Raw genomic sequence first — 25,684 nt, forward strand, 5'->3', positions numbered from 1 at the left:
CTCTTTTTCTCATACTGGACACGATAATACTGACTACAGAATCTATAAGGAGGGTAGGTTGGTGTTGATTGGTCCCCATTGGCCTAAGACTGGGTACCTTGTGCCCTAGAAGCATTACCATTCTGAAAATATTTGTCTCTCAATGGCCTCGAGTAGAGAGCACTAGCCATAGAATAAGAGTTGGGACTCACCCAATTCTTTCTCTTGGACCACTTACCACTAAACTGTTGGCCTCCACTTTGTTTAGAAAACTGAGACCTTTTGCTCTGCCTCTTACCAATCTTAACTTATTTCTTTTTCTCTTTCTCTACTTGTTGCATATTCACAACCAATCTAGAGATGTCCATGTCTTTGATCAACAAAATCACCTTACTCTCAAGGACCAACTAACGAGATAGTCTCAAAGCAAATATATGCATTCTAGCCCTCATGCTAGAAACCATTTTCGAAGCATACTGAGATAATTGATAATTCTTCAAGGCATAATCCTTGACTGACATCTTTCCTTGCCTCAGATTAACAAACTCCTCCGTCTTTACTTCCCTCAACTCTTAAGAAAAGAAGCGATCCAGAAATATATTAGAGAAATCCTTCTATAAAGATGACTCATCAACATCACTCCTTACCTGATCCCATTCTCCATACCATTGGTATGCCACATCCTTAAACTGATAGGCTGCAAACTCCACCTCTTCCACATTAGTGGCATGCATAACTCTGAAAATCTTTTCTATCTCATCCATAAAACCCTGAGGATCCTCCTTCACCTTAACATCGATAAAGGTCGAAGGACTCAATCTCATGAACTGGCCAACCCTTATGGCCTCAGAAGATGGAGTAACAGATGCACCATGCTCAGCTTGAGAAGCTATAAACTTGAGAAATCATATAAATTGACAGAATAAAACTCAGTATTCGTCACGTCAGCCTTAGGAATTAGGGAAGGACTAGAGGGAATTGGTGGAACTCCAGGACCATCAGGAACCAGACCCCTAGATCAGGTATGGATCTCATAAGTAGAGTGTGTCCCATAAACATAGTCCCCAATTGGGACAAAGGAATTTTCGTGAGCTTTAGATCATCGAGGAGGCATGATCCAAAAAATAGGAAATAAAAAGTAGAAAAATCCAAGACCTTAGACTCTATAGCTCGAAATAAGACAACAAGAAAGTAAAACATTCCTAAATGCCTCGTAGCCTCTCTCTTATAAGTGCGGTGCACTACATACCCATAAAACAGACTCTACTAGACACGACTTTATGGATACCCAACTGACCATGAACCTAGGCTCTGATACCAACTTAACACGACCTGAATTGGCGCCTTATTGTAATGGGCACCTCGAGCCCAACAAGAACCGAAGATCACCCCATTAACCTAACCTAATCATCATACCAATCCACAAGTGTCGGATAAACTCAAAATATATCCCAAGATAACGGAAACAAGACTAATAATCATAACTTAAGAAGTATCTGAATAATCCATTAATGTCAACATACTAAACTAACATACCTAAGTCCACATTCATCCACAAAACCTCTACAAATTTGAAGTCATTAATATGTCAAGACATGCCCTCGACAATAGCCAAAACCAAGTCTAAAATAAGTTTCTGACATAAGGTAGAAAGACCATGAAATATATGCCTTCCGAAGTATGGAAGATCACCACTTCAATGTCAACACTTAAACTGCTCAAACACTTGGTCACTACGCAGGAAAAAAGAAAAATCTTCGGCCTCTGTATTACGTAGGGATATAATATCCGGAGATGGTTAGCGGTTGGAGCGCTAGCATGTAACTCAGGGATAAGGATAAAATAGTACTGTTATTCAAAAATTAGTCAAACCATCATATGCAACCACATCTATATACATAGGCATATATGTAGATATAAATATATATATCAGGTGTCGAAAAAAGGAACAAGGCCTTAGCATATATTTCGAAGCACCCAATCATGAACCATGAAGTGGGGGACTCTAACCCCCCACTCGCGTAGGTTAGGAAGTTTGAACTTCTCGGTGATATTAAGAAAGAGGACTCTAACCTCAAGTCATCTTATTACGCAGGTGGACTCTAACCACATGTTGTCTTATTAAGCAAGTGGACTTTAACCATAAGCCATTTTATTAGACAAGTGGACTCTAACCACAAGCCATCTTATTAAGAAAGTGGAATCTAACCATAAGTTGTCACGTCCATTACTAGTCGACATTGGGACTCTAACCTTTTTTCCATGCATTCACACCCACTCAGTTTAATATTTAAGGACTCTAACCCACTTATCCAATTCAAGCCATCAAGGCTACAATTCAACACCATACATGACCACAAGGTATTTATGAACCATTTATCAATCAATCACTTTAATAGGCTAATGCCTTAGTTTCAATCACCTTTTAAGTCAAATTGTGGTCATCAATACCTTTACCGAACCATTAATTCTTCATTGGCACTCTTACACCAAGCTTTAGTTCAAACACAATTTAATTTCATGTTTAGGAACTTAAACCTTTTTTAACCAAGAAAACCACCAAGGTTACCAATTAACTCATTACATGGCCAAAAAGGCCATTACAGAGTTATTTACTAATCATTCTTACTCGTTAATCCATTTCCTTAGTTCAAAACACTATTAATATGTGACTAGTTATTTCTCTTAGACATTTTCACAAACACCTTGTGGGCATACCGTTACCATGCCCAAAACCAAAGTGAAAACCACCAAGATTAGGATTACTCATGACCAATTTGTTTGACCACAATCAACAAAAACCCACATATTAAAACCATCACAAAAAACATGTATATACACAGGTTAAACCAAGAGTAAACATTATTCAACCATATGCAATAACCCTTAATTTTTGGTTTTTAAATCACCATTTAAATATCAAAATCACACAATAAAACACATGATATTTTATAAATAATAGTAAGGGGAGAGTCACATGCCTTATACAAGATGATTCACCAATAGAACTCAACTCCTTTAGCCTCTAGATGCACACCTCCTGAAACCGTAGCCTCCAATCTTGTTGAAGAAGTTTAGAGAGAATTTTGAAGTGTTTTTTTATCTTGTTTAGTGAAGAATAAAAGGACAAATAATGTTATAAGTCGTGGGTCTCAAGGGTTTTGGGGTGGGAAATGTCTGGAATGCCCTTAGCTTAAATGCTGAAAACTTACTCGCACGTAGGTACGACTTCCACACCTAAATCGTACCTTAGGGTATCCTAGGAATCACCATGGACCTCCAAAATATCCAACATATGACTATGCTAGGCTAACTCATACCCTAAGGTACGAGAAGTACCTTATAATTCATATGCTAAGCAGAATACACTAGGTCAAGATTTAGACATCATACGACTTGTCAACTTACAACTAGTACCCTAACATATAACTAAGGAGAGGACAAACCATACCTTGGACAGAATGTTATCACCTTAAATTGATCATCATATAAAAGGGTGGGTACTAGACCTTACCCTAGCATACAAGAGGTATGCTCAAACTGTACCCTACCTAGACTCTCAAACTTAGGAAATTAGCTAAGGGTTCAAATCCAAGGTGTTCCACTTAAGGGATAGATGTCCACACCATATGAACTCAAATCTGAAAGGTCTTCTAAGATTATTGGTCCTATCCTTCAGTTGATAGATAAAGAATGGATAGTGATCCGAGTGAGTTTAGGAGGGTAGGTAACACTGGCTTTAGGGTAGTTCAAAATCTAAGAGTTTTCTAGCATAACAGTTGTCCAATATCCTGAGGATAAGGTTGGGCTTATTGTTAAATATTTTATTGGTTTAGGTGTATTTTATTTCTTTAAAGCCTAGGTCTACTAGCCCATACTGATTGAGATAATTTCAGAGAGTGTTGGCTCTTTATAGTTTATTCTTTTCCCTCCTAGTTTGTCCCTAGCCTGGAGTACTTCATTGAAGTCTCCTCTTATAAACTAATCACCATTGAAGTTTTGGGATAAAGTCACTAAGTTATCCTATATAATAGTTCTATACTTTGAGGAGGCACTAGCATAGATAATATAAAATAACCAGGATTTGAAGGAGTCACATATCTTGATGGTACATGAATTCCCTAGAGGGTGATAAAAATGTTGTCAAGTACTTCTACGTGATCACTATTTCTTCAGAGATCCCCTTAGAAGAGGAATGGATTTAAGAATCATACCCCAGTATCTGAGTGAGTCTATGGTGGTCTAACATTTTATTTTTGAGTAAAACATGCACGGGGTTGTGGAGCTTAACCATGTTTGACATTGCCTATGGAAGCAAGCATTATTTACCCTTCTCACATTCCAAATGATAAAACTCATTAGGTTAGAGAGGCAGGAGGATTCTCTATTATGCCCTTTCATTTTTCCACCTGGAAAGGCAACAAAGGGTGACTCAGAGGGTTTAGTATCACTGCAAGGTAAATTTCCTACTTCTGACTCTTCAAGTTCAGAGTCAAAGTTTGAAGATTCAGGGGACAGAGCGAAAATAGCTTCCCTGGATGGCTCTTTGAACTCTTTTAGAAACATGTCTCCTAGCTGAATGATTTCCACCATTTGTTCATCTAATACGTTCAAGATTTCCTCCATCTCGTGGTTGTTTTGTTGGAGCATCTCCAACATTGGCATGTTTTGTCTTTCTCGGCCTCTATATCCACCTAGGTTATTTTGTGGAAACCATTATTGGAATATTGGGTTTAGGGCTTCTGGGTTCTGTATCGCTGGTGGGAAGAATATGATTTGGAGTTGTGCCTATTGCATTAATGCACTGTGTTCTGTTGTTGGGATTTGGCTCACGTCCCTAGAGAGTTGAGACTATAGCATTGTTTGGACCCAGAGGTGATGTCCAAAGTTCATTAGGGCCAGATTTATGCTTTTCCTTGCTATGAGCTAGGTAACGTTGGTCTTTCACCACTATTAATATTGGTTGGGTGTCTATACTGAAGTTCAGAGTTAGAGCTTGGCTTAGAAGTGCCAGTTCTAAGACTTTGGCTTGTGACCTGGCAGTGGGCGAATCATGACGAAGTAGAGTGGGCTTTTGCTTGGTTCTTATTTTCCATTGCTTCGTTCAAAACTTGTGGGGGGGAGTCAGTGAGGTTTGGTTGATAGGAGCTGATTTTATTACAAATGGGAAAAGTATGGTGGTGGAGTTAAGTAACGAGACTAAAGTTGACATGTTTGAGCTGCCGAAATTATGATTATTACTTATGGTTAGAGGCCTCTTGGAAGAAGAGATGGTGTTTGGATTCTCCGTAGTAGGAGATAAGGCATTAGGAGAGAGAGAAAGGTCTGTGACCCTAGGTGTTACAAAGCGGTCCCCTTCCCCATTAATGTCTGGGGGAATATTCCATCAGCTTTAAAGATGGAGAGTGAATGTCAACCTTTTGGGGGAAAGGTGAAGGCGTGTGGGCCTCCCTCAGGTTTAGAGTAGTGGGATTGGGGGTAGTGCGTGATTGAGAATTTTGGATTTTTGGCACGAAGGGGGTCCAGCCAAAGGGAGACATAATTTGGAAAATATTGGTATTTCTCGCCTTCCTCTCTTGAGAAAGTTTCCTTTTATTTGTCATGGGGTTCGCCGATGGATTAGTGTGGACTTCCAACACAGACGATTTATCTGGGAGTATGGGTTAGTTAACTTACCTGTTGTCGCATCGAAGGTTTTTACCCGGGTTACTACTGGCTTACTGTGATATCCAGCGACTGGGTTGCCTGCAGTTCCCTTATGCTTGGGCTTCTGGTTCCTTCTCCTAAAGGTAACAATTTGCCATAGGTCAATTTTAGGGCCGCTTCCAGAGAATTGTTGGCTTGTTTGTGGTGACTGATTAACTCTCGTGTAGGAGCAATATTTTGAGATATGACGAATCCTACCACATCCAGTACACAATTTTCCTTAACCCTCACAGACTACCTCTTGGACATGATCACCTGTGTTGAATGAGTTTTTGACTGGTGTGTCCAGTGGTACTTGAATGCAGATTCTTGCATATCTACCTCTAAGGGTAGCTAACGTACAGGTGTCAATTTTGAGTTGGGCTCCCTGTTTCTCTCCAACTCTTTCTAGGATGTTCTTGTCATAGAATTCCGTTAGTTGTGGAAGTCTCATCTAGATTGCACTGTGTGTAATCGTGGATTCTTGCAGAGTAAAGTTTGTCGCCAATTATTGTACAGAGAGAAAAACCCCAATTATAAACCATGACCCATCGTGTAGTGCCCTTTGCTTATTCTCTTGCTGCGAGAACTTCGCTATATAAAATTCCCATCACAAATCGATTAGGATGAGCTTTTCAGTTGGTTTCCAAAGCTCTGTCAGTTCGTTTCTTAAAGCTCTTTCAGTTTGTTTCCCAATCAATTTGACAATTACCGATTGCCTCCATGGAAAGTATAATCTTTGTTTTTCTTCCTCTGGAAGGTTATTTGTTGTCTTTCCTCTTAGTAGGAGCAGTTCATTTCTGCTCTCTTGTCCGTTAGGATTTCCATTAAGGACTATTTCGTTGGAACATCTTCCTCCATATGGATTCCGAGGTCGGGTGGATCCAGTGGTTCCGGCGGTTTTTGGGAGTGAGTCACGGTGGTTTGGTCAGTAGTCGTGTCATATTTTTCTAAGGGGGGTCTGTCTTTAGAGAGAATCTTAGTGTTTATTGTTTATAAGCACATCGAGAGATACATTTGAACTATTTAGGATGTTACATGACTAAAGTTGACCTTGGCCCTTCCCGTTCAATCAAATATGCATTAGTTGATTTCTTTCTACAGAGAATCATCTGCAGATGCACATAAACTCGTGACAGAAGCCTCAGTTTCAGATTATTTAAATGCAACGATGCATTGCTTTTTATTACATACAACACATTCAAATCTTCAATATTGGTTCTTTACAAAGAAAAAAAGGAAAAAAAGAATATAAAGGGGTGATGAAGGGCCAACAGATCTTTTTCTTTTTATTTGTGCACGATGAAAATGACTTGACCCTCACCATGAAAAAATGGGCAGAACGAAAAAAGAAAAAAAGAATTGAACAACCAACTAGGAAGTATGCTCATCCAACCAAGAAATTATGTCACCAAGAACTCTAAGTATTATCTCATCTGGCTCGCCCTCGAGCAAAGCATGATAAGCATCCTTATAAAGGATCAGTTTCTTGTCTGAACTACTTGCCTTCTCGTACAATGCTTGGCTGATGGATGGATCGGTCACACGATCATTCTCTCCATGCAATATTAGCAATGGCAGAGAGACCTACAAAATTGTAAAAATGTCAGTACTTATTAATTATATTTCTTGCCAAGTTAGAAAAAGTAATAACCCTGGAGTGGTGACGGTTAATGCTTCCATGGAACAGGTAAAACCCAAGTTAAACAAACATCACATGATCACACGGATAAAGAGCAGTGAAAAGTGATCAAATGAGGTACATTTGAAAATCTAGCATAAGCAAATGTTGCCATAAGTATTCTCTTAGAATTTCAAGTTTCCAGTTAAAATTTACTGGCAGGCAAAGGAACAAGGTCCAATCAGTAATAAACAGTAAGCATGGTGATAATCTATAACAAGACAAACAGAAAAGAATGAAAACATGTGACACCTTATCTAGTTGTTTCTCTATCTCTTGGGTAGTATTCAGCAACTCCAGTGCAGTTCGTAGACGAGGTTTGTGCTTGTAAGCAATGACATTATAAGCAGCCTGCATGCAGAAGAAAACAGAGTAGAGAGTACATTATAACATGAAACCACACGAGATCCATACATTTTGAAGCGGTTAAGTGTTATATTATGTTCAATAAATCAAGTAATTCTGATTGGAAGCTATTTAACATGTCCTTGTGCAAAAACATGTTTCAGGTGAGAGATGGATAATTAAAAAAAAGGAGCCCGGTGCACTAAAGCTCCCGCTATGCGCAGGGTCCGGGGAAGGGCTCCACCACAAGGGTGTATTGTACGCAGCCTTACCTTGCATTTCTACCGGAGGCTATTTCCAAGGCTTGAACCCGTGACCTCCTGGTCACATGGTAGCAACTTTACTGGTTACTCCAAGGCTCATGGTAACGCTAAATTCCTAAACGATCCTAGCACTACTAACCTCTAATATCCCCTATCTATCATTCTTTCCATCCTGAGCTGTTACAGAATAAAAAGACCGCATACCTGTTCTCTCTTCTTCACATCTCTGAATGCTAACTCTGCTAGATCCTGCTGCGGAACTAGCTTTTGCTTTGGAAGAAATTTAGCTATGCCCACTAGAAGTTGTGTGACTAACCATGGTGGAACCATGTCATCTGCAATCTGTACGACAAACAGTCATCACCCAAAACTATGGATCTGAGACAATAAGCATCATTTAGAAATGAGAAAAATCTCCAGAGGCTTACTTTGCACATCGGTGCGAGAAGAACAGCGCCTGTCCATTCATCGGGTTGCTTCATGTGCACTTTCAGAGCTACTGCTCCACCCATTGATTGCCCAAATAGGAAGCTTGGTAGGTTACATATCTCTGGATTTTCTGCAGCCAGCATTTAATTGTCAGTTTCTTTTTCAGTAAATAAGATGTCACGATATCAACATGTATATTAGACGTCATTTGCCTGGAGAGAGTTCTATTGGGTATAATACATACATGGAGACACAAAATTTAAGAACTTGGTCAATACAGACTATGTTTTATGTTTTTGTCCAATGTAGGACGAAACCTGTGCTGTAACACTTTATTCCCCCATCTCCAGAAATAAGCAACGCCCTGAATATGGTATACCTAAAAATCTAACTCCCCTGATATGAAAGATGAATCTATTCTATTTCACTATCCGGTTGCCCCAGCAGATGGCACATCATAATGGTTCAACTTGACTAATGGTGACCAAGTTCTAACAAGGTCAGCTGTCAACATGCCCAATGTTCAAAGCCCCTGCTAATACGATCAACTCAAATGACTGACACTAATTTAGTTTCATTCAACTACCAAACAAGTTCTCCCACTATTACCAAAGAGTTTTCTTACGCTCCTTTCTAGGTTTTCTCGATATAATTCTCGCTTTCCTTAAGGTGCTTCAAAAAAATGCTCTCTTTTGTTTAGGGGATTCAACAATCTATAAATATGCGCTATAAAAAAGATAATTTAAATAGATGCATACTACAATTTTTTGATAAAAGGGATTCAGTTGAATCTCCTTCAGTGATTGTGGCTTGGCCACTGTCCAATTTGGGCCCTCTTATTTCTAACTATATTTTCAATCTTGCTCCTAAATTCCATAGTTAGGGTCAAAGCAGGTGCAGAAATATAAGATAAGAAGGGAGAAGTAAATAATTGGTGTACATGACAGACTTCTTCATACCCTAAGCATAGAATGTGGAAGGAATACAACGATGATAACAATATATCCTTCAATCAAAACCTAAAAGCTAAGAAAACATGAGCAACAATGTCATCCAGTTTGAATTGTGAACCTACTAGTGCCAATCATGAGATGTACAATTACTCTTGGACAACAACAACAACAAATCCAGTGTATTCTCACAAAGTGGGGTCTGGGGAGGGTAAGATGTACGCAGTCCATACCGCTAACTCCAAAGAAGTAGAGGTTGTTTCCGATAGACCCCCGGCTCAAGATAAAGACTAATAAACAAGGAGGATGGATGACACAACGGAAAAAACAGGAATAAGAAATAATAGAAATGAAACCAGAGAAAAAATAAAAATACGAGAAATAAAAGCAACACTAAATAAGAAAATAGGAACTAAGAAATAAGAAATAGGCCCCCCACCTAGTAATAACATACCCTCACATACCAACGACACCTACCTACACAGTCCTAGGGTTACGAACCCGGCTACACACACTCACACTAGCCTTCTACCCTTATCTGCGAGAAGAAATTAAACCACTTTTCACTATCCAAAATCATGAGGACAGAACTTCTAAAGCCTCTCCGAGTCCCTTTTTACAAAGAAAAAAAAATTAATAAAAGGACTGAAGGAGGTATAAGAGTAGCATTCTTTCTAATGGATTATTGCTTTAAATACCAAATCAATCAGAGCAATGGAGATTTCATGAACCCTCTCAAAATCACAAAGACCAGGAAGTTGAATTTTGGTATCAGGACTTTCCACAATATAATTGCTTCAAAATTAAATAACGAAAGGAGGAGCATCCTAATGATGTGCTTCAATTACTAAGTTAATCAAGGTCAAATTTGGCATAAAGACTTTCCTGATATGAGTGTTTCCAACAAATTTTTACAGTGACAGAAATAAATTGTAATCACAAATAAAATATGAGGAAACAAGAATTTTATTGATAAACGTTATGGGTACAAATTTGTTCCTCCCTTGATTCTTCTCTCTTGATTTTCTCTGTAATTCAAGGGTCGTTAGTAGCGTATTTATCGAAGGCAGGCATATTTGGACTTGATATGAATTTCTCCGTAATTTGAGAGCCGTTAGTGGCGTATTTCTCGAACGTAGGAATATTTGGATTTGATATGAATTTCTCCGTAATTCGAGGGCCGTTAGTTGCGTATTTCTCGAATATAGGAATATTTGAATTTGATATGGATTTTCTCCGTAATTGGTGTGTTTGTGGATCTTCTTGATGTATTTGATTATCAAGAAGAGAGGGTTTTGATCCCTTTATGAATATCCCAAGAATTCATTAGAACTTTTGAGATGCCTCTTTAAGTGATATTTGCCCCTTTATATAGGCGCAATTTAGGGTTTAGAGTAGAGTAGCCACCAACCTAGATTTAGGGTAAAGTAACCCGACAAGAACTATTAACAAAAATTGAACTCTTCTTGTAGAGTCCACAAAATTTCAGTGTCTACAAATATCAAGAACTCTAACAGAATTTGAATTCTTCTTGTAGAGTTCTACAAGATTTCGATGTCTACAAATGCCCCTACTTCAAAGCTTGTCGAAATGTAGACTTGATGACGAGTATTGAAGTACTCATAGAGCTTCCATCTTTATGCCGGCTACAGATTTGCAGATCTGATTTATTAGAGGAGATGAAGGGCAGATTTGTTTCCATTGGGAGTGCCAATTTTTGTTGGACAACAAAATTTCGAGACCGAAAAATAAAATTGAGACAAAAAAATATTGCAACAATCGTTTATTGATTTCAATATGTGAGTGTTACAATCTCTATGAATATACAATCTCTATGAATCCTCTGATTCGTCTTTTCAAATATAAATTCAAGAATTTAAAGCTTGATCTTGAATTTGGACTTGATTTGTTGATTTGATGAACTTGATCTTGACTTGTGCTTGAATTCAAGGGTTTTTGAGCTTGTTCTTGAATATTGCGATCTTGATCTTGAATCTTGATGAACTTGATTTGAATGCTTGAGCTCTGTAGAGAAATTGTGGCATTTGATCCACGAGCTTTCTCTTGCTTCTTGTTAGAGTTCTCGGGTTCCTTTTCTAAATTATGAGACCCCTATTTATAGTTGTGGAAAGAGAAGAGTCATGAATGGACTTCCTCAGACCAATCAAATTCAAGTGATGTGGCGCCTTTTATGGGATTTTGATTTCACTAGGCCTGCTGCATCATTTTGACATGTGGCATGGTCCTATTGGCTCCTTCACTTGACTTGACATGCCACGTCATTTGACACGTGGCACTCCTTTGGGCCTCTAGAATATGACAATATTTTGGGCTTAGTAAAGTGGGCTCATCATTTGTAGCCCAAATTAATGAACTAGTCCAATAAAGATTGGACTTTATTCAAACCCATACATGTTTAGACTTGAATAATTAATCCAATTATATTAATCCGCAATATTTATTTGGAACTAATCTATTTTGTACTTAACATAATCCGAATTTCGTACGGATTTCAATTTAATAAAATTTTGTTGCCCACAATGAGCTTTTTATATCATCTTGTAAAGGAAGCAGATCAAACGGGGCTTCGCGGTTCATCATTTAATGCCCTGGTCATCAACATTTCTGGACAAAAATGAAGAAGGATGAGGGAACTTAGAACCGCGAGTTATACTCCAACTTAATAAATGAATTATGGATCTGTGAGTTCAAATTTTCTTTGGAACAGTAACAGGCATGATCTTTTAGTTTGTGGCACAGTTGCATAGACTGTCAAACTCAGAGGCCTTTGTTTCATTCTACAAGGAACAAAATCACAACATGCATTTTTTGAATAGTTCTCTTGCCCATTGTCTCTCCTTGTATTCTTTTTGCTGAAATTGAGAAGAAAAAGGTGGGATTATCATAGTGCATGGATCACTCAATAGGCTGATGTCCTACAAAGACGGAATTAGGACTTGAACTTTATTCGGGATTCTACCATAGTCCACTTAAGTTACTGGATTTGAAATCTATTTTTATGCTAATTTAGTTTAACACATATAGGGTATGAGCCAAAGTTACCGGGCTTAGATGAATCAACATATCATTATCAGCCCTGATGCAAACCATCTCAGCGGAGCTATCTACTTGAAAATAAAAGCAGGAATATGCTTATGCATTGCTTAGCTCAATAGGATAGTCTCTTCACAATGGGTGTTTGATTGAAATCTTATCTTTTGTTTCTTCATGCCTTCAAAGCTTAGCTTTTGCATTCATCAGATTTTGTTATTCTTTAGTTGGTATATCTTTTCTTTAAGTATTATTTCTGGTTTCCAGATTTGACAGAGTTTCGGACCTATCAAAAGAATCCACTAGATGATAAAGATGATAGTTAAGTTCACTGAGACAGATTGTACCTTTCGCTTTCGAGTAATGCTCAATGACATCATCGACTAACTTGTCAAAACTTGGTATATAGCCATGAAGACCTTCTGAAAGACCAAATCCAGGATAATCCATGGAAAATACTCCATAGCCAGACGATGCTAATTTTCTTGCAATGCCTATAAAGGAAGATAAGTTTCAGGAACAAATGAACAATCTCCTTTGAAATACTAGTCTGAAACTCAAAACGTGTTTGCCAACCACAAACCTTCAATAAAAAATGTGCATGTATCACCATAACCATGACAGAAGTATACCATGGCTTTGGGGGGACTTGTCTCTGGAAGCCAACTTTTGGAGAAGATTTCCAGTCCTCGAGAATTAACCTCATACGACTGTGCCACCAAATTTCACAGAATAATGTAAGGTAAAACACATAACAAATCATGAATATTAAACCAAAATGCTAATATAGGTTGCTACAAGTGAACCATATACTTACAGAGAAGACTCTTCTCACGTTGCTCGGCACTACTAGGAAAGGGAAGACAATATCCAGTCATTGTGCATGATTCACGGTGAATTAAGTCATCTTTCTCAAATTACACTTTCATTCCATTTTTGAAAATGAGGATCGTGCTTCTAATTCTGTCTTGAGCCGCGTGTCTATCGGAAACAGCCTCTCTACCTCTTTAGAGGTAGTGGTATGGACTGCGTACACTCTACCCTCCCCAGACCCCACGATGTGGGAATTTATTGGGTTTGTTGTTGTATTCCATTTTGAAAATATTGAGATAACTACCACCTTCATTCAATTTGTTTCACAAAAATTAGAACTCATTAACCAAAACAGATCTTTCCAGAGTTATTCTCTTCTTTCCCCTTTAAATTTGTGGAGCGATAAATATTTCATTCACATGACAGAATAACTACACTTAAAGTGATTGATCTCCCTTAAATTAGTCAAATCTTTGGAAATCAAGTTTTATTTGATGTCCTGAAATTAATATTCATTCTTCTGCACCAAACTTGTTGTACAATTTGTCTTGTGATTATCTCAGTATTCCTATGCTTTTGCTGGAAGCATCACAAGTTTCTCTCCAGTCATAAAAAAATAGACACAACCAGCCAAATTGATGCCCCACAATTACTGCTACATTTTCGGTAAGGCTATAGCTAATGTTTTCCAAGCATGGTAATAATCTTAGAAAAAATAAATCCCTTGTGACTATTAGAGAAGAAAGATGGCTATATTTTGTTGTATTCTAATTCGGAATTTTATAAGATTTTTTCATCACAACGTCCAATTTTAAGATAGATTATAGAAATTAAAGTCTTAAAGATATCATTACAGACAATGAAAAATCTTGCGGCGCTAGAAAGGACATTGAAGTAACTATGAGATGTGATATTGGCTCCTTTAGAATTTAAAGAGAAAAAATGAAAAGAAGGCAAGTTCATAATCTCCCTTTGCAGGAAAGTACACACAGAAGTAATTACACAAGAGACCATTTTGTTTAGCAAAGAAATAGGATGCTTCAAGAATAACTTGAATTTTCAACAAGACCGGAAAATGAGGATGTAAGAGCAATGGTTTACCTCCTTCATCTTCAATCTAGCATGTGGCATCTGCATGAAAGCAACTAAGCAATCATTAAATCAATACAAACAATAACAACAACAACATACCTAGTGTAGTCCCACAAAGTGGGATTTGGGGAGGGTAGAATATACGCAGACCATACCTCTACCTCAGAGTAGAGAGGATGTTTACGATAGGCACTCAGCTCAAGAAAAACAGTTCAAAGCAGTCATGTAAAAGAAGTAACGGAAGTACAAGAAACAACAAAAAGTAACAAAAATAGCAGATAGTACTAGAATGGAAACTACAACAAAACAATGCAATAATCAAGATACAAGAAACAACCGACAGTAACTGAAACTGAAGGACAAGAAACTACAAGATTAATACTACAACTACTAATATTGACGGACCGTAAGACAATGCATAGCTACTTACTAACCCTCTACCCTAATCCGTGTCTTCCACACCCTTTTATCTAAGGTCATGTCCTCGTTAAGCTGAAACAATGCTATGTCCTATCTAAGTAAATTCTTACGGAAAATCCTCCATCACGAACATTTGTTGGAATTCTTGTAGCTTGAGGCATGTCAAATATAGTCCTTAAGGATATTTCACCCGGTATAGGTGTATCCCCTAAGATTCAACAAGCTTTTCTAGTATATAACTAGGAGCCAGAATCTAACAAAGATCAACAAAAAGAAAACCCAACATAGTAAAATATGGAAGAAGAATTTCTCTTAGTGTATATCCCCTCCAAAGAATTGCGCAAGTGTATATATAGATAAAAGATGGCACATTGAGGATGGGTTCTGACTGGACCGTTCCACTAACCTAAGATTCTCATTGCTTCACTAATGAGTTCATATTAGAAGAGTAAATTAATGGTATATTCAATGGGATTCTTGCTAACAGAATGAAACGGAAAAATGATTAATGGCTCATAATGATTTGTAAAGAATATGCTGCAAATATAAGGTGATAAATGGGTAATCAATGTTTAGTTATAAATGAGGGAATGTTACAAAGTTGAAGAAATATTTTGTTTGAAATATAAGATTATTTTTCCAACACTAATCACCTATCAATACTTCGTCAGTCTAGCTATATCTTTCCAGAAACCATACATGGCACTTTCTAAAAGGATTCAGTTCCTCATGAGCAATATCCACAGTCTCAGAAAAATGAGAAAGTTGAAGAAGTGGCTAGAAAGCCTCAACTGTCATAACTAGGTTGCACATACATAAACAATTTTTTTATAACACAAATGATACCATTCCTCAAGATACATCAAAAACAAGTGTCCTTTCATTATTTTAAGAATTGAAACAGGAAATAGAGCAGAAACCATTAGATTTCCACCAGATAGTAAACTTGGTTAAGGCAATTTACTTAACTGTGTTTTTGAGTTTGCAAAGCTTTAATTTTTGTGGCCGTAGATTAGGAATAAATGCAGTACTGCTGTTTTTATTTCAATAAGTAAAATGCTTAACTGCTGTTTTTAACCTACTAATGACAGCAATAGGGATAGGTCAGTCTTGTTATGCCCTTGAACTTATGCATTGAATGAATAGTGAACAACTTAAATCCCTTCCCTTCGAGATGACCTATTTGTAGATGCTTCACATATTCCCAGAAGAATATGCAAGTGTAAAGGGGCATTGGAAACAGTTATTATCCCTCTGAACTCACTATCTACAAACCACCACGCTAGTTATACAATCCTAGCAAGAAAAGGAGGGAAAATTTAAGCAGGATTTGCAGTCTACATAGCAAGATTTTAGATTCTACACTATTAGATCAATCCCTATGAAGTTGACCTTAAGCAAAACTAGGTTGTCAATAATCAATCTATGAGTCCTAAGACAATCTGTTCAGTCAATTAATCAATCAAAAAGGGGCAGACCGGCAGTGCAACTAAGCTCCGGCTATGTGTGAGGTCCGAGGAAGGGCTAGACTACAAGGTCTATTGTACGCAGTCTTACCCTGCATTTGTGAAATGTCATCAGCTCGAACTCGCGACCTCCTCATCACATGGCAACAACTTTACGAATTGCACCTAGACTCCCTTCAATTAATCAATCAATCAGTCAACTAAATCTCAATCCCAATCACATAACTTTTTCTTGATAAATAACTACGCCTCAATCCTAAACTCCTCAGTCAGATACAATAAAAATCCAAACTTTCAACCTTACAATACTACAACAACAACAACAACAAACCCAGTGTATTTCCACATAGTGAGGTCTGGGAAGGGTAAGATGTATGCAGTCCATACCACTACCTCCGGAGATGTAGAATGAATCTTTTTTTTTCCTATTAAAATTATCAATAACATTTTTCAATCTACTTAAAAAATTATTAAAAAGAAATGCATTCATTCAGTACACACTGCAATTACAATACCTTAAACAAACAATGATCAATTGACAACTGAATATCCTTAAAAGCATCCCTAGCACGACGCCTTGCTTCCACTTTGTCCATATCAGCATCTATTATCTTATGCAATTCCTCACTTATTCCTTCAAACTTCACCATTACTGCTACTTCACTTCTCACACAATTGGATTTCCTGGTTATCAATGCTTAAAAGGGAAAAAAAAAGCTTGAGAAAATCCAATGGAGAAAATTGAAGAAAGAAAAAGAAGAAAATTGGACGTACCATCGAATGAATGCCTTCTAAAAAACTTGCTAGGCTTCAAGGCCATAGCATTAATAATAGTGATTTAATACAATTCGTTTAATAATTCTTTTTTGGTACTCTCTAATTTGATGAGTCCACGTTACTGCTACAGATGGTACTTCCTCCATCTCAATTAATCAGTCATGATTGGATTTAAAAAGTCAAATACTTTAAGTTTTATCGAGAATTTAGGCATTAAAATATTTGAAAATAAAATTTATATATTTAAAATTACATAAATTATAAAGTCTAATAGTTAATAAATTAAAATATTTAAAATATATATATAAAAATTATGATAAAAGTTGATTTATAAATATTTGAACTTTAAATTATGACACATTTATTAGGAAGAATAATAATTTAACCTGTTCGGAAGTTGACAAATGAATATGGACCTCAACTATAAACGGAAAGGAACACTAACGTTGATGTTTGAATTTCGTAGTATTTTGTTTCTTTCTCTCTCTTAAATTCTTTTCGATTGATTGTTTTACACATTACTGAGTGTGAACAGATTTTTTGTTTAACAAGTCTAATAAAGATTAATCTTAACAAGTTAATAAAGATTAATCTATTGTAAATAAGCTGGATGTCATTTACATACTACAGACTATTATAATATCACTATTCCAAGTAATATACCATCCACATAATACCCACATTATTGTAGAAATATCACTACCCCAAGCAAAATATCATTAGCATATTACATACACACCATTGTAGCAATATCACTATCCCAAGTAACAAATTGCCTATAAAAGGGTATGGCATACTACATTATAATTCACACCAAGAGAAAAATAAAATCATATTATTATATCTATACATCTCTCTCCTTCATTTTCATTTTAGTTTATTATAGTATATTTATTCTCAACACGTTATCAGCACGAGATTCCTTATAAGGTACGTATTTATTACGTAATTATTTGTTTTCAGATATTCTAAACACACACACACAAAATATAAATTGCTAAAGGAAACCAACTTTTGATAATAATCTATTAACAATATATGATTCTATTTAAATTTATTTGAGATGATTATTTTATTCTTGAAAATATCATTATATCTAACTTATTAATCTTTTTATGATAGTTTCACTATGTCAAATTTATCGAAACTTGAGTTTGTGGCACTCGACATTACCAGAAAGAATTATTTATCATGGGCCCTTGATGTTGAAATTCACCTTGACGCTAGAGGTCTTCGGGATACTATCAAACAAGAAAATAACGCATCAAGTCAAGATAAGGCAAAAGCTATGATTTTTCTTCGTCATCATCTCCACGAAGGATTAAAAACTGAATATTTAACTGTGAAAGATCCACTTGAATTATAGACCAACTTGAAGGATCGATATCACCACATAAAATTGACGGTATTATCGAAAGCTAAATATGATTGGATACACCTTCGGTTTCAAGATTTTAAAACCGTAGTTGAGTATAATTCTGCTATTCATAAAGTAAGTTCAATATTAAGATTATTTGGAGAAACCATCACTGATGAGGACTTACTAGAGAAAACTTTTTCCACTTTTCATGCTTCTAATGTATTGCTACAACAACAATATCGTGAAAAGGGATTTAAGAAATATTCTGAATTAATTACACGCTTACTTGTGGCAGAGCAGAATAATACTTTGTTAATGAAAAGTCATGAAGCTCGTCCTACTGGATCTGCTCCATTCCCTGAAGCGAATGTTGTAGCAGCAAATGATCAGCCTGAAATAAGGCAAAATTATTATCGTGGTCGTAGTCGTGAACGTGGGCGAGGACGTGGTAGAGGAAGAACTAATTGTCGTAATACTAGTGGAAATAAACATGAGAACAATAAAGGTTCTCAAAATAATTCTTCAATGGGTAAAGTTAATATTTGTCACCGATATGGTATAAAAGGTCATTGGGCACGTGTTTGTCGTACGCCTAATTATTTTGTCAAACTTTATCAAGCTTCCCTTAAAAAAAAATGATGTGGAAGCGCACTTGACCTTTAGAGGTGATGATGATGATGAAGCAACTCCATCGAATACATATAATGATATTGAGGCAAACCTTGCTTACAAAGATGATGACTTTAAGGGCCTCTCAGATATTACTCACTTGAGAGCTGAAGATTTCTATGAGGATATTGATTGAAGAATTGATTACCTTATTGGAGAATAAGTTATAAAGAAAGTTATTATTTCCTTTTGTTTGCAATTATGTTTTTCTGTTTTATTAATATACTATGTATTTTTAACTACTACATTTCTAATGTAATTTCTCATGATAGTTTTTCAAATTTCTTATAGTATGCTTTTCTTTTTGAAGAATATGAAAATTCCCCGATCATCAGTTGGACCCAAAATCAATCACAATGATATATGTCTTATAGATAGTGTTACCACACATATTATTTTAAAAGCTAAGAAATATTTCTCTTATTTGGTGATGAAAGAAGCCAATGTTAATACTATATCTGGTAGTACAGGATTAATTGAAGGCTCCGAAAAAGCTAATGTATTACTTACCGGAGGAACAAATTTGATAATTGATGAAGCATTATATTTTAGTAAGTCTCAAAGAAACTTATTAAGTTTCAAAGACATTCGCCATTGCCAAAATGGCTATCATATTGACACTACAAATGATGAAAAGATTGAATATCTTTACATTACTACAATAATGTCGGGTAACAAATATATACTTGAAAAATTACCCGCTCTTTCTTCCGGCTTATACTACACAAGTATTAGCACTGTTGAAACACATGCCATAGTAAATCAGAAGTTAAATAATTCAAATAATTTTATTATTTGGCATGACCGATTGGGCCATCCCGATTCTAATATGATGCAAAAAGTAATTGAAAATTCATATGGACACTCATTGAAGAACCAAAAGATTCTTCAATTTAAAGAATTCTCTTGTGCTGCATGTTCTCAAGGCAAATTAATTACTAGACCATCAACAATTAAAGTGGGAATTGAATTCCCTGTACTTTTGGAACATATATAGAGTGATATATGTGGGCCCATTCACCCGCCATGTGGACCATTTAAGTACTATATGGTTTAATAGATGCATCTACAAGATGGTCACATGTATGTTTATTATCAACTCGTAATTTGGCATTTGCGAGATTACTTACTCAAATAATAAAGTTAAGAGCACAATTTCCAGATTATACAATAAAGATAATTCGTCTTGATAATGCGGGTGAATTTTACATCCCAGACTTTTAATGATTATTATGTATCAACTGAAATAACAATTGAACATCCGGTTGCACACGTTCATACTCAAAATGGTCTAGCAGAATCATTGATTAAATATCTCCAATTAATTGCTAGACCAATGCTTATGAGAACAAAACTTCCCATTTCGATATGGGGTTGTGTTATTTTGCATGCAGCAGCTCTTGTGCGGATAAGGCCCATAAATTATCATAAAATCTCTCTATTACAATTGATTTTTGGTCAAGAATCAAATATTTTTCATCTAAGAATTTTTGGATGTGCGGTATATGTTCCAATTGCTCCACCACAACGCACAAAAATGGGTCCTCAAAGAAGGTTGGGAATATATGTTGGGTACGAATCTCCTTCTATTATAAAATATTTGGAACCTATGACTGGAGATTTATTTACGGCAAGATTTGTTGATTGTCATTTTGATGAAACAACATATCCAACATTAGGGGGAGAAAATAATCAGTTAAAAAAATAGACTGAAATGCATTATCATTATCTCACTTAGATCCTCGTACAAATAAATGTGAACTAGAAGTTCAAAAGATAATTCATTTTTCAAAATATTGCAAATCAACTGCCAGATGCATTCACTAACATATCAAGAGTTATAAAATCTCATATCCCAGCTGCTAATGCTCTCATTCGAGTTGATGTTCCGTTAGGACAATTGACTACTGCAAATGAGTCTAAACCACACTTAAAACGCGATAGACTAATCGGTTCCAAAGATAAAAATTCTCAAAAAAAAGAGGAGCAAATGATCAAAATAATCATAATATGGAAGAAGCTACTCAAGGAGAGCAGCAAGACATAACAATTGATAAAAGCTCAAAAGAGGTTCAGGTACCTGAAAATAATGAAAATAGAGAGATCTCAGTCAGTCATGTCTCATCAAGAAAAATATGAAATCAAAATGATATAATTATCGATAACATATTTGCTTATAATGTTGCAAATGAAATAATGCAAGAAGATGGGGATCTTGAACCAAAATATGTCGAAGAATGTAAACAGAGAAATGATTGGCCAAAATGAAAATATGCAATCAAGATTGAATTGACTTCGCTTGAAAAACGCAAAGTTTTTGGACCTATAGTCCAAACACCTGAAGGTATAAAGCCAGTGGGGGTACAAATGGGTTTTTGTGCGAAAACGAAATGAGAAAAATAAAGTCGTAATATATAAAGCACAACTTTTGGCATAGGAATTTTTGCAAAGACCTGGCATTGATTATATGGAGACATATTCTCCAGTGGTGGATGCAACCACCTTCAAGTATCTTATTAATTTAGCAGTTCGTGAAAAGCTTGATATGCATCTGATGGACATTGTCACAGCCTATTTATATGACTCATTAGACAGTGATATTTATATGAAAAAATTTGAAGGATTCAAAATGTCTGATGCGTATAAAAATTCTTGAGAAAATTATTCAATCAAGCTTCAGAAATCCTTATACAGATTAAAACAATCAGGACGCATATGGTATAATCGCCTTAGCGAATACCTATTAAAAGAAGGATATAAAAATGACTCAATCTGTCTTTGTGTCTTTATTAAAAGGTCTGGATCTGAATTTGTCATAATAGATGTATATGTTGATGACTTGAATATCATTGGAATGCTTGAAGAGCTTTCAAAGACAGTAGAATGTTTGAAAAGGGAATTTGAAATGAAAGATCTCGGAAAGATAAAATTTTGTCTTGGTCTACAAATTGAACATTTTACGAATGAAATCTTTGTCTATCAATCCACATATACTAAAAATATTTTAAAGAGATTTTATATGGATAAAGCACATTCATTAAGTACCCCGATGGTTGTGAGATCACTTGATATTAATAAAGATCCATTTCGACCTCATGAAAATGATGAAGAACTTGTTGGTGCTGAAATACCATATCTTAGTGCAATTGGGGCATTAATGTATCTTGCTAGTAATTCACGATCAGATATAGCTTTCGCTGTAAATTTATTAGCAAGATTTAGTTCTTCCCCAACACGGAGACACTGCAATGGCATTAATCATACACTTAGATATCTCCAAGGAACTATTAATATAGGACTATTTTACTCAAATGAGTACGATTCATAATTAATTGGTTATGCAGATGCAGGATATTTGTCTGACCCACATAAAGGTCGATCTCAGACAGGTTATTTGTTCACATAAAGGTCGATCTCAGACAGGTTATTTGTTCACATGTGGAGGTACAACTATATCATGGCGTTCAACAAAACAAACCATGATTGCTACATCTTCAAATCATGCAGATATAATAGTCATTCATGAAGCAAGTCGAGAATGCGTCTGGTTGAGGTCAATAACTCAACACATCCAGGAAACATGTGGCCTTACTTTGAAAAAGAATATTCCAACAATATTGTATGAAGACAATGCCGCATGCATAGCTCATTTAAGATGAGGATACGTTAAAGGAGACAGAACCAAACATATTTCACCAAAATTATTTTTTACTCACGATCTTCAAAAGATGGGTGAAATAGATGTTTAACAAGTTCGTTCAAGCGATAATCTAGCAGATATGCTCACTAAAGCATTGCCAACATCAACCTTTGAGAAGTTGAGATACAAGATTGGAATGCGTTATCTCCTAGAGATTAAGTGATATCAGGGGGAGTAAACACGCGCTGCACTCTTTTTCCTTAACCAAGGTTTTTATCCCACTAGGTTTTTCCTGTTAAGATTTTTAATGACGCAGCAAACAATGTGTATTACAAACTACTCTGTACATCTTATTTTCTTTAGAATTTTTTTTGTATATGAACATCCAAGGGGGAGTATTGTAAATAAGCTATTTTATGGATGTCATTTACATACTACACACACTATTGTAATAGCACTACTCCAAGTAATATATCATCCACATAATACACACACATTATTGTAGCAATATCACTACCCCAAGCAAAGATATCATCCACATACTACATACACACCATTGTAGCAATATCACTATCCCAAGTAACAAATTGCCTATAAAAAGGCATGGCATACTACATTGTAATACACATCAAAAGAAAAAAAAATCATATTCTTATATCTATACATCTCTCTCTCTCCTTCCTTTTCATTTTAGTTTATTATAGTATATTTATTCTCAACATAATTAGAATATTTTTCTACTTAGAAAAGGAACAAATGAACTTGGGTCAAAGTAGATAGTAGGTCAATATGTTTACTTTGATACAATTTTACTGTCTATCTTTGCCTCCCTTTTATTATTTTTGTTTTAGTTTATTTATCATTTCTTTTTAATTAGTTATATATATTTTAAAAAAAATTTACGTAAAAAGGTACTATAAATTATAATAATTAATAATTTAAAATATTTAAAAGACATAAAAAATTTGATTGACTCTCAAAATTATATCAGTGTCACGTAAAGTGGGACAAAAAAAATATTCTAAATCTCAATAATTAGCAAAAATAATTGACTCTCAAAGTTTTATCAACACCACAAAAGTTGGGAAAAGGAGAGTTACATATATTATTTGTAAAATACGTAAAGTATTATAAATTACAATAATTAACAAATTAGAATATCAAAAAAAATATGATTGATTATCTAAATTTTATTTGTGTCATCTAAATTAAAACAAATATATATATAGAGAGAGAGAGAGATTAAGAGAAGTCAGAGACCAAATAATTTATATTAACTACGAACTAAGGATAGATAAGATTTTCAGAGAAAAGTATCCTTTTTATTTAGCTTAATGAACACACCTCATAGAAATACAAAATCGTTAGAAGAAATCAAGAATAATTTATATAGTTTATACTTAGAATATAAAAGACTAAACAATACAAAAGAAGATCCGAGAAGACTAGATAATCTAATCACCATAATATCCGGTTTAGAGTACGAATTGATAACGCGTCTTAAGTCTAGAAATAATAATAAATGAAAAGACATCCTTTTGCTAACGATATACGATTCAGATATTGGCTTTTAAACGAAGAAATAAAAAAGAGGGCAGACAAAGTAGAAGAAGAAATAGTTTTGAGTAACTATCTGGACTTATTTGCAACTCTAGAAATATCACAATCAGAATTATTCAAAGAATATTTAAGTGAAATAAGATGGGATTTACATGAAATTAGAATCGGCATAACTTATTACAATAGAAGCATAAGTTATCTAAAGAAATGGTGTAACATAGTAGATATTTCTTTAGGATAAAAATAAGTAAAAATATATGAAAACACATCCGTTTGCTAGACAAGTTCAAAGACCATACAATTACTTATATAAAAACTTAAAACATTTTAAAAAAATTCTAAAAAAGGAACAAGATTTAATAAAAGAAATAAGAGTAGTAGAATCAATAGATTTGCCAAAAGCTATTATATTCTCAGATCGCGGAGAACTTTTAGGCTGTATAAACCATTTATTACTGTTAAAAATTAAATTAGAACATATCAGATATTGTATAGATTATGGGAAGATTAGAATAAAATCAATTAGAGAAGAATGCAATATAGAGACTTTTTGGCTAGGATAAGAACATTACAATAGATTCCTTAAAGAAAATAGAATATCTAGATTTGCAAATAAAAGCAGAAAATAGGCATAGAGGAATAAAAGATGATTCATTAATTAAATGTAATTTTGGTAACAGAGAACATATTTTGCATGGAGAAGATTCCCAACTAAATAATATTACAGACTTTATAATAAATCTAGGAGAGAGAGTTCAACAGGAAAATACTAAAATATTGAAAACTCTAGAGATATTAGAAGACCTACAAAATAAACAAAAGAAATTGTTAGGTAAAATGGAATTAAATTTTGATTTCTTAAAAAATCAACAAGCAGAATTAGATAAGAAATTCAAAGATTTAGTTAATAAAGACAAAGATAACATAGAAAATATGGAAATAAAGCTAGTACTACAAGAGGTACGAAAAGAAATTAACCAAATAAAAAATATAATACTCTCATGAGTGATATATTACAAGATAAACTTTATCTAACAATATCACAAAAGGTAGCACAGATTAAACCAAATCTCGAAGGATTATCAGATCATCAACCTCAAGGAAAAGCAGACTCCTTAATCATAAAACAGAATAATATTATAATTTTACTACTATTAGAACTTAATAAAAACATAGAAAAGGAAAAACAAAAAGACAGTCAAGATAAAAATATAGAAGAACTAATAGAACAACTAAAAAAGATAAAAATAACTCCCCAAAAAGAAAAGGAAGAAGCTATTAAAACCAAACCAAAAGCATGGACCTTTTTTCAACATCCACGAACAGACAAGACAAACTAAGACCAAGCTTCACCTAAGAAAGACTAACAACCAACATGTTATCCAAAATCATGAATAGACTAAAAATAATTTCAAGACAACAGCTAAAAGAGATAGTAGACGTGGACAAAGACATACAGCTTTTTCAACAAAACAAATTAAAACTATTTAGTGCTAAGACTTTA

The 25,684-nt window shown here is 35.0% G+C and overlaps 1 protein-coding gene across 2 annotated transcripts; it reads right to left on the reverse strand.

Annotated features, from left to right (window-relative positions):
• Window positions 1-6,812: 6,812 nt before the first annotated feature.
• Window positions 6,813-17,113, reverse strand: LOC107858578 (caffeoylshikimate esterase). Of its 2 annotated transcripts, XM_016703307.2 has the most exons (9): window positions 16,949-17,113; window positions 16,690-16,871; window positions 14,298-14,327; window positions 12,967-13,093; window positions 12,731-12,877; window positions 8,382-8,512; window positions 8,158-8,295; window positions 7,598-7,696; window positions 6,813-7,251 (listed from the first exon to the last, which is right to left on the reverse strand). In XM_016703307.2, the coding sequence occupies exons 1-9, from the start codon at window positions 16,992-16,994 to the stop codon at window positions 7,039-7,041; spliced, it is 1,113 nt and encodes a 370-aa protein (XP_016558793.1). In that variant the 5' UTR covers window positions 16,995-17,113; the 3' UTR covers window positions 6,813-7,038. The 2 variants fall into 2 exon arrangements, with proteins under 2 accessions (XP_016558793.1, XP_047262453.1); XM_047406497.1 differs by lacking the exon at window positions 16,949-17,113 and having other exon boundaries at window positions 14,298-14,341; window positions 16,690-16,829.
• Between the last annotated feature and the right edge of the window lie 8,571 nt (window positions 17,114-25,684).

This window comes from Capsicum annuum, chromosome 2 (genome assembly GCF_002878395.1).
Source record: "Capsicum annuum cultivar UCD-10X-F1 chromosome 2, UCD10Xv1.1, whole genome shotgun sequence".
Classification (NCBI taxonomy): Eukaryota; Viridiplantae; Streptophyta; class Magnoliopsida; order Solanales; family Solanaceae; genus Capsicum; species Capsicum annuum.

Excerpts from the sequence above, each read along its gene's own strand:
- LOC107858578 (XM_016703307.2), bottom strand. The coding sequence starts at position 16,994 with ATGGCCTTGAAGCCTAGCAAGTTTTTTAGAAGGCATTCATTCGATG. Across the intron at positions 14,328-16,689 it reads TTGATCATTGTTTGTTTAAG|ATGCCACATGCTAGATTGAA; the intron begins GTATTGTAATTG and ends GCTTTCATGCAG. Across the intron at positions 8,513-12,730 it reads GCATTACTCGAAAGCGAAAG|AAAATCCAGAGATATGTAAC; the intron begins GTACAATCTGTC and ends TGCTGGCTGCAG.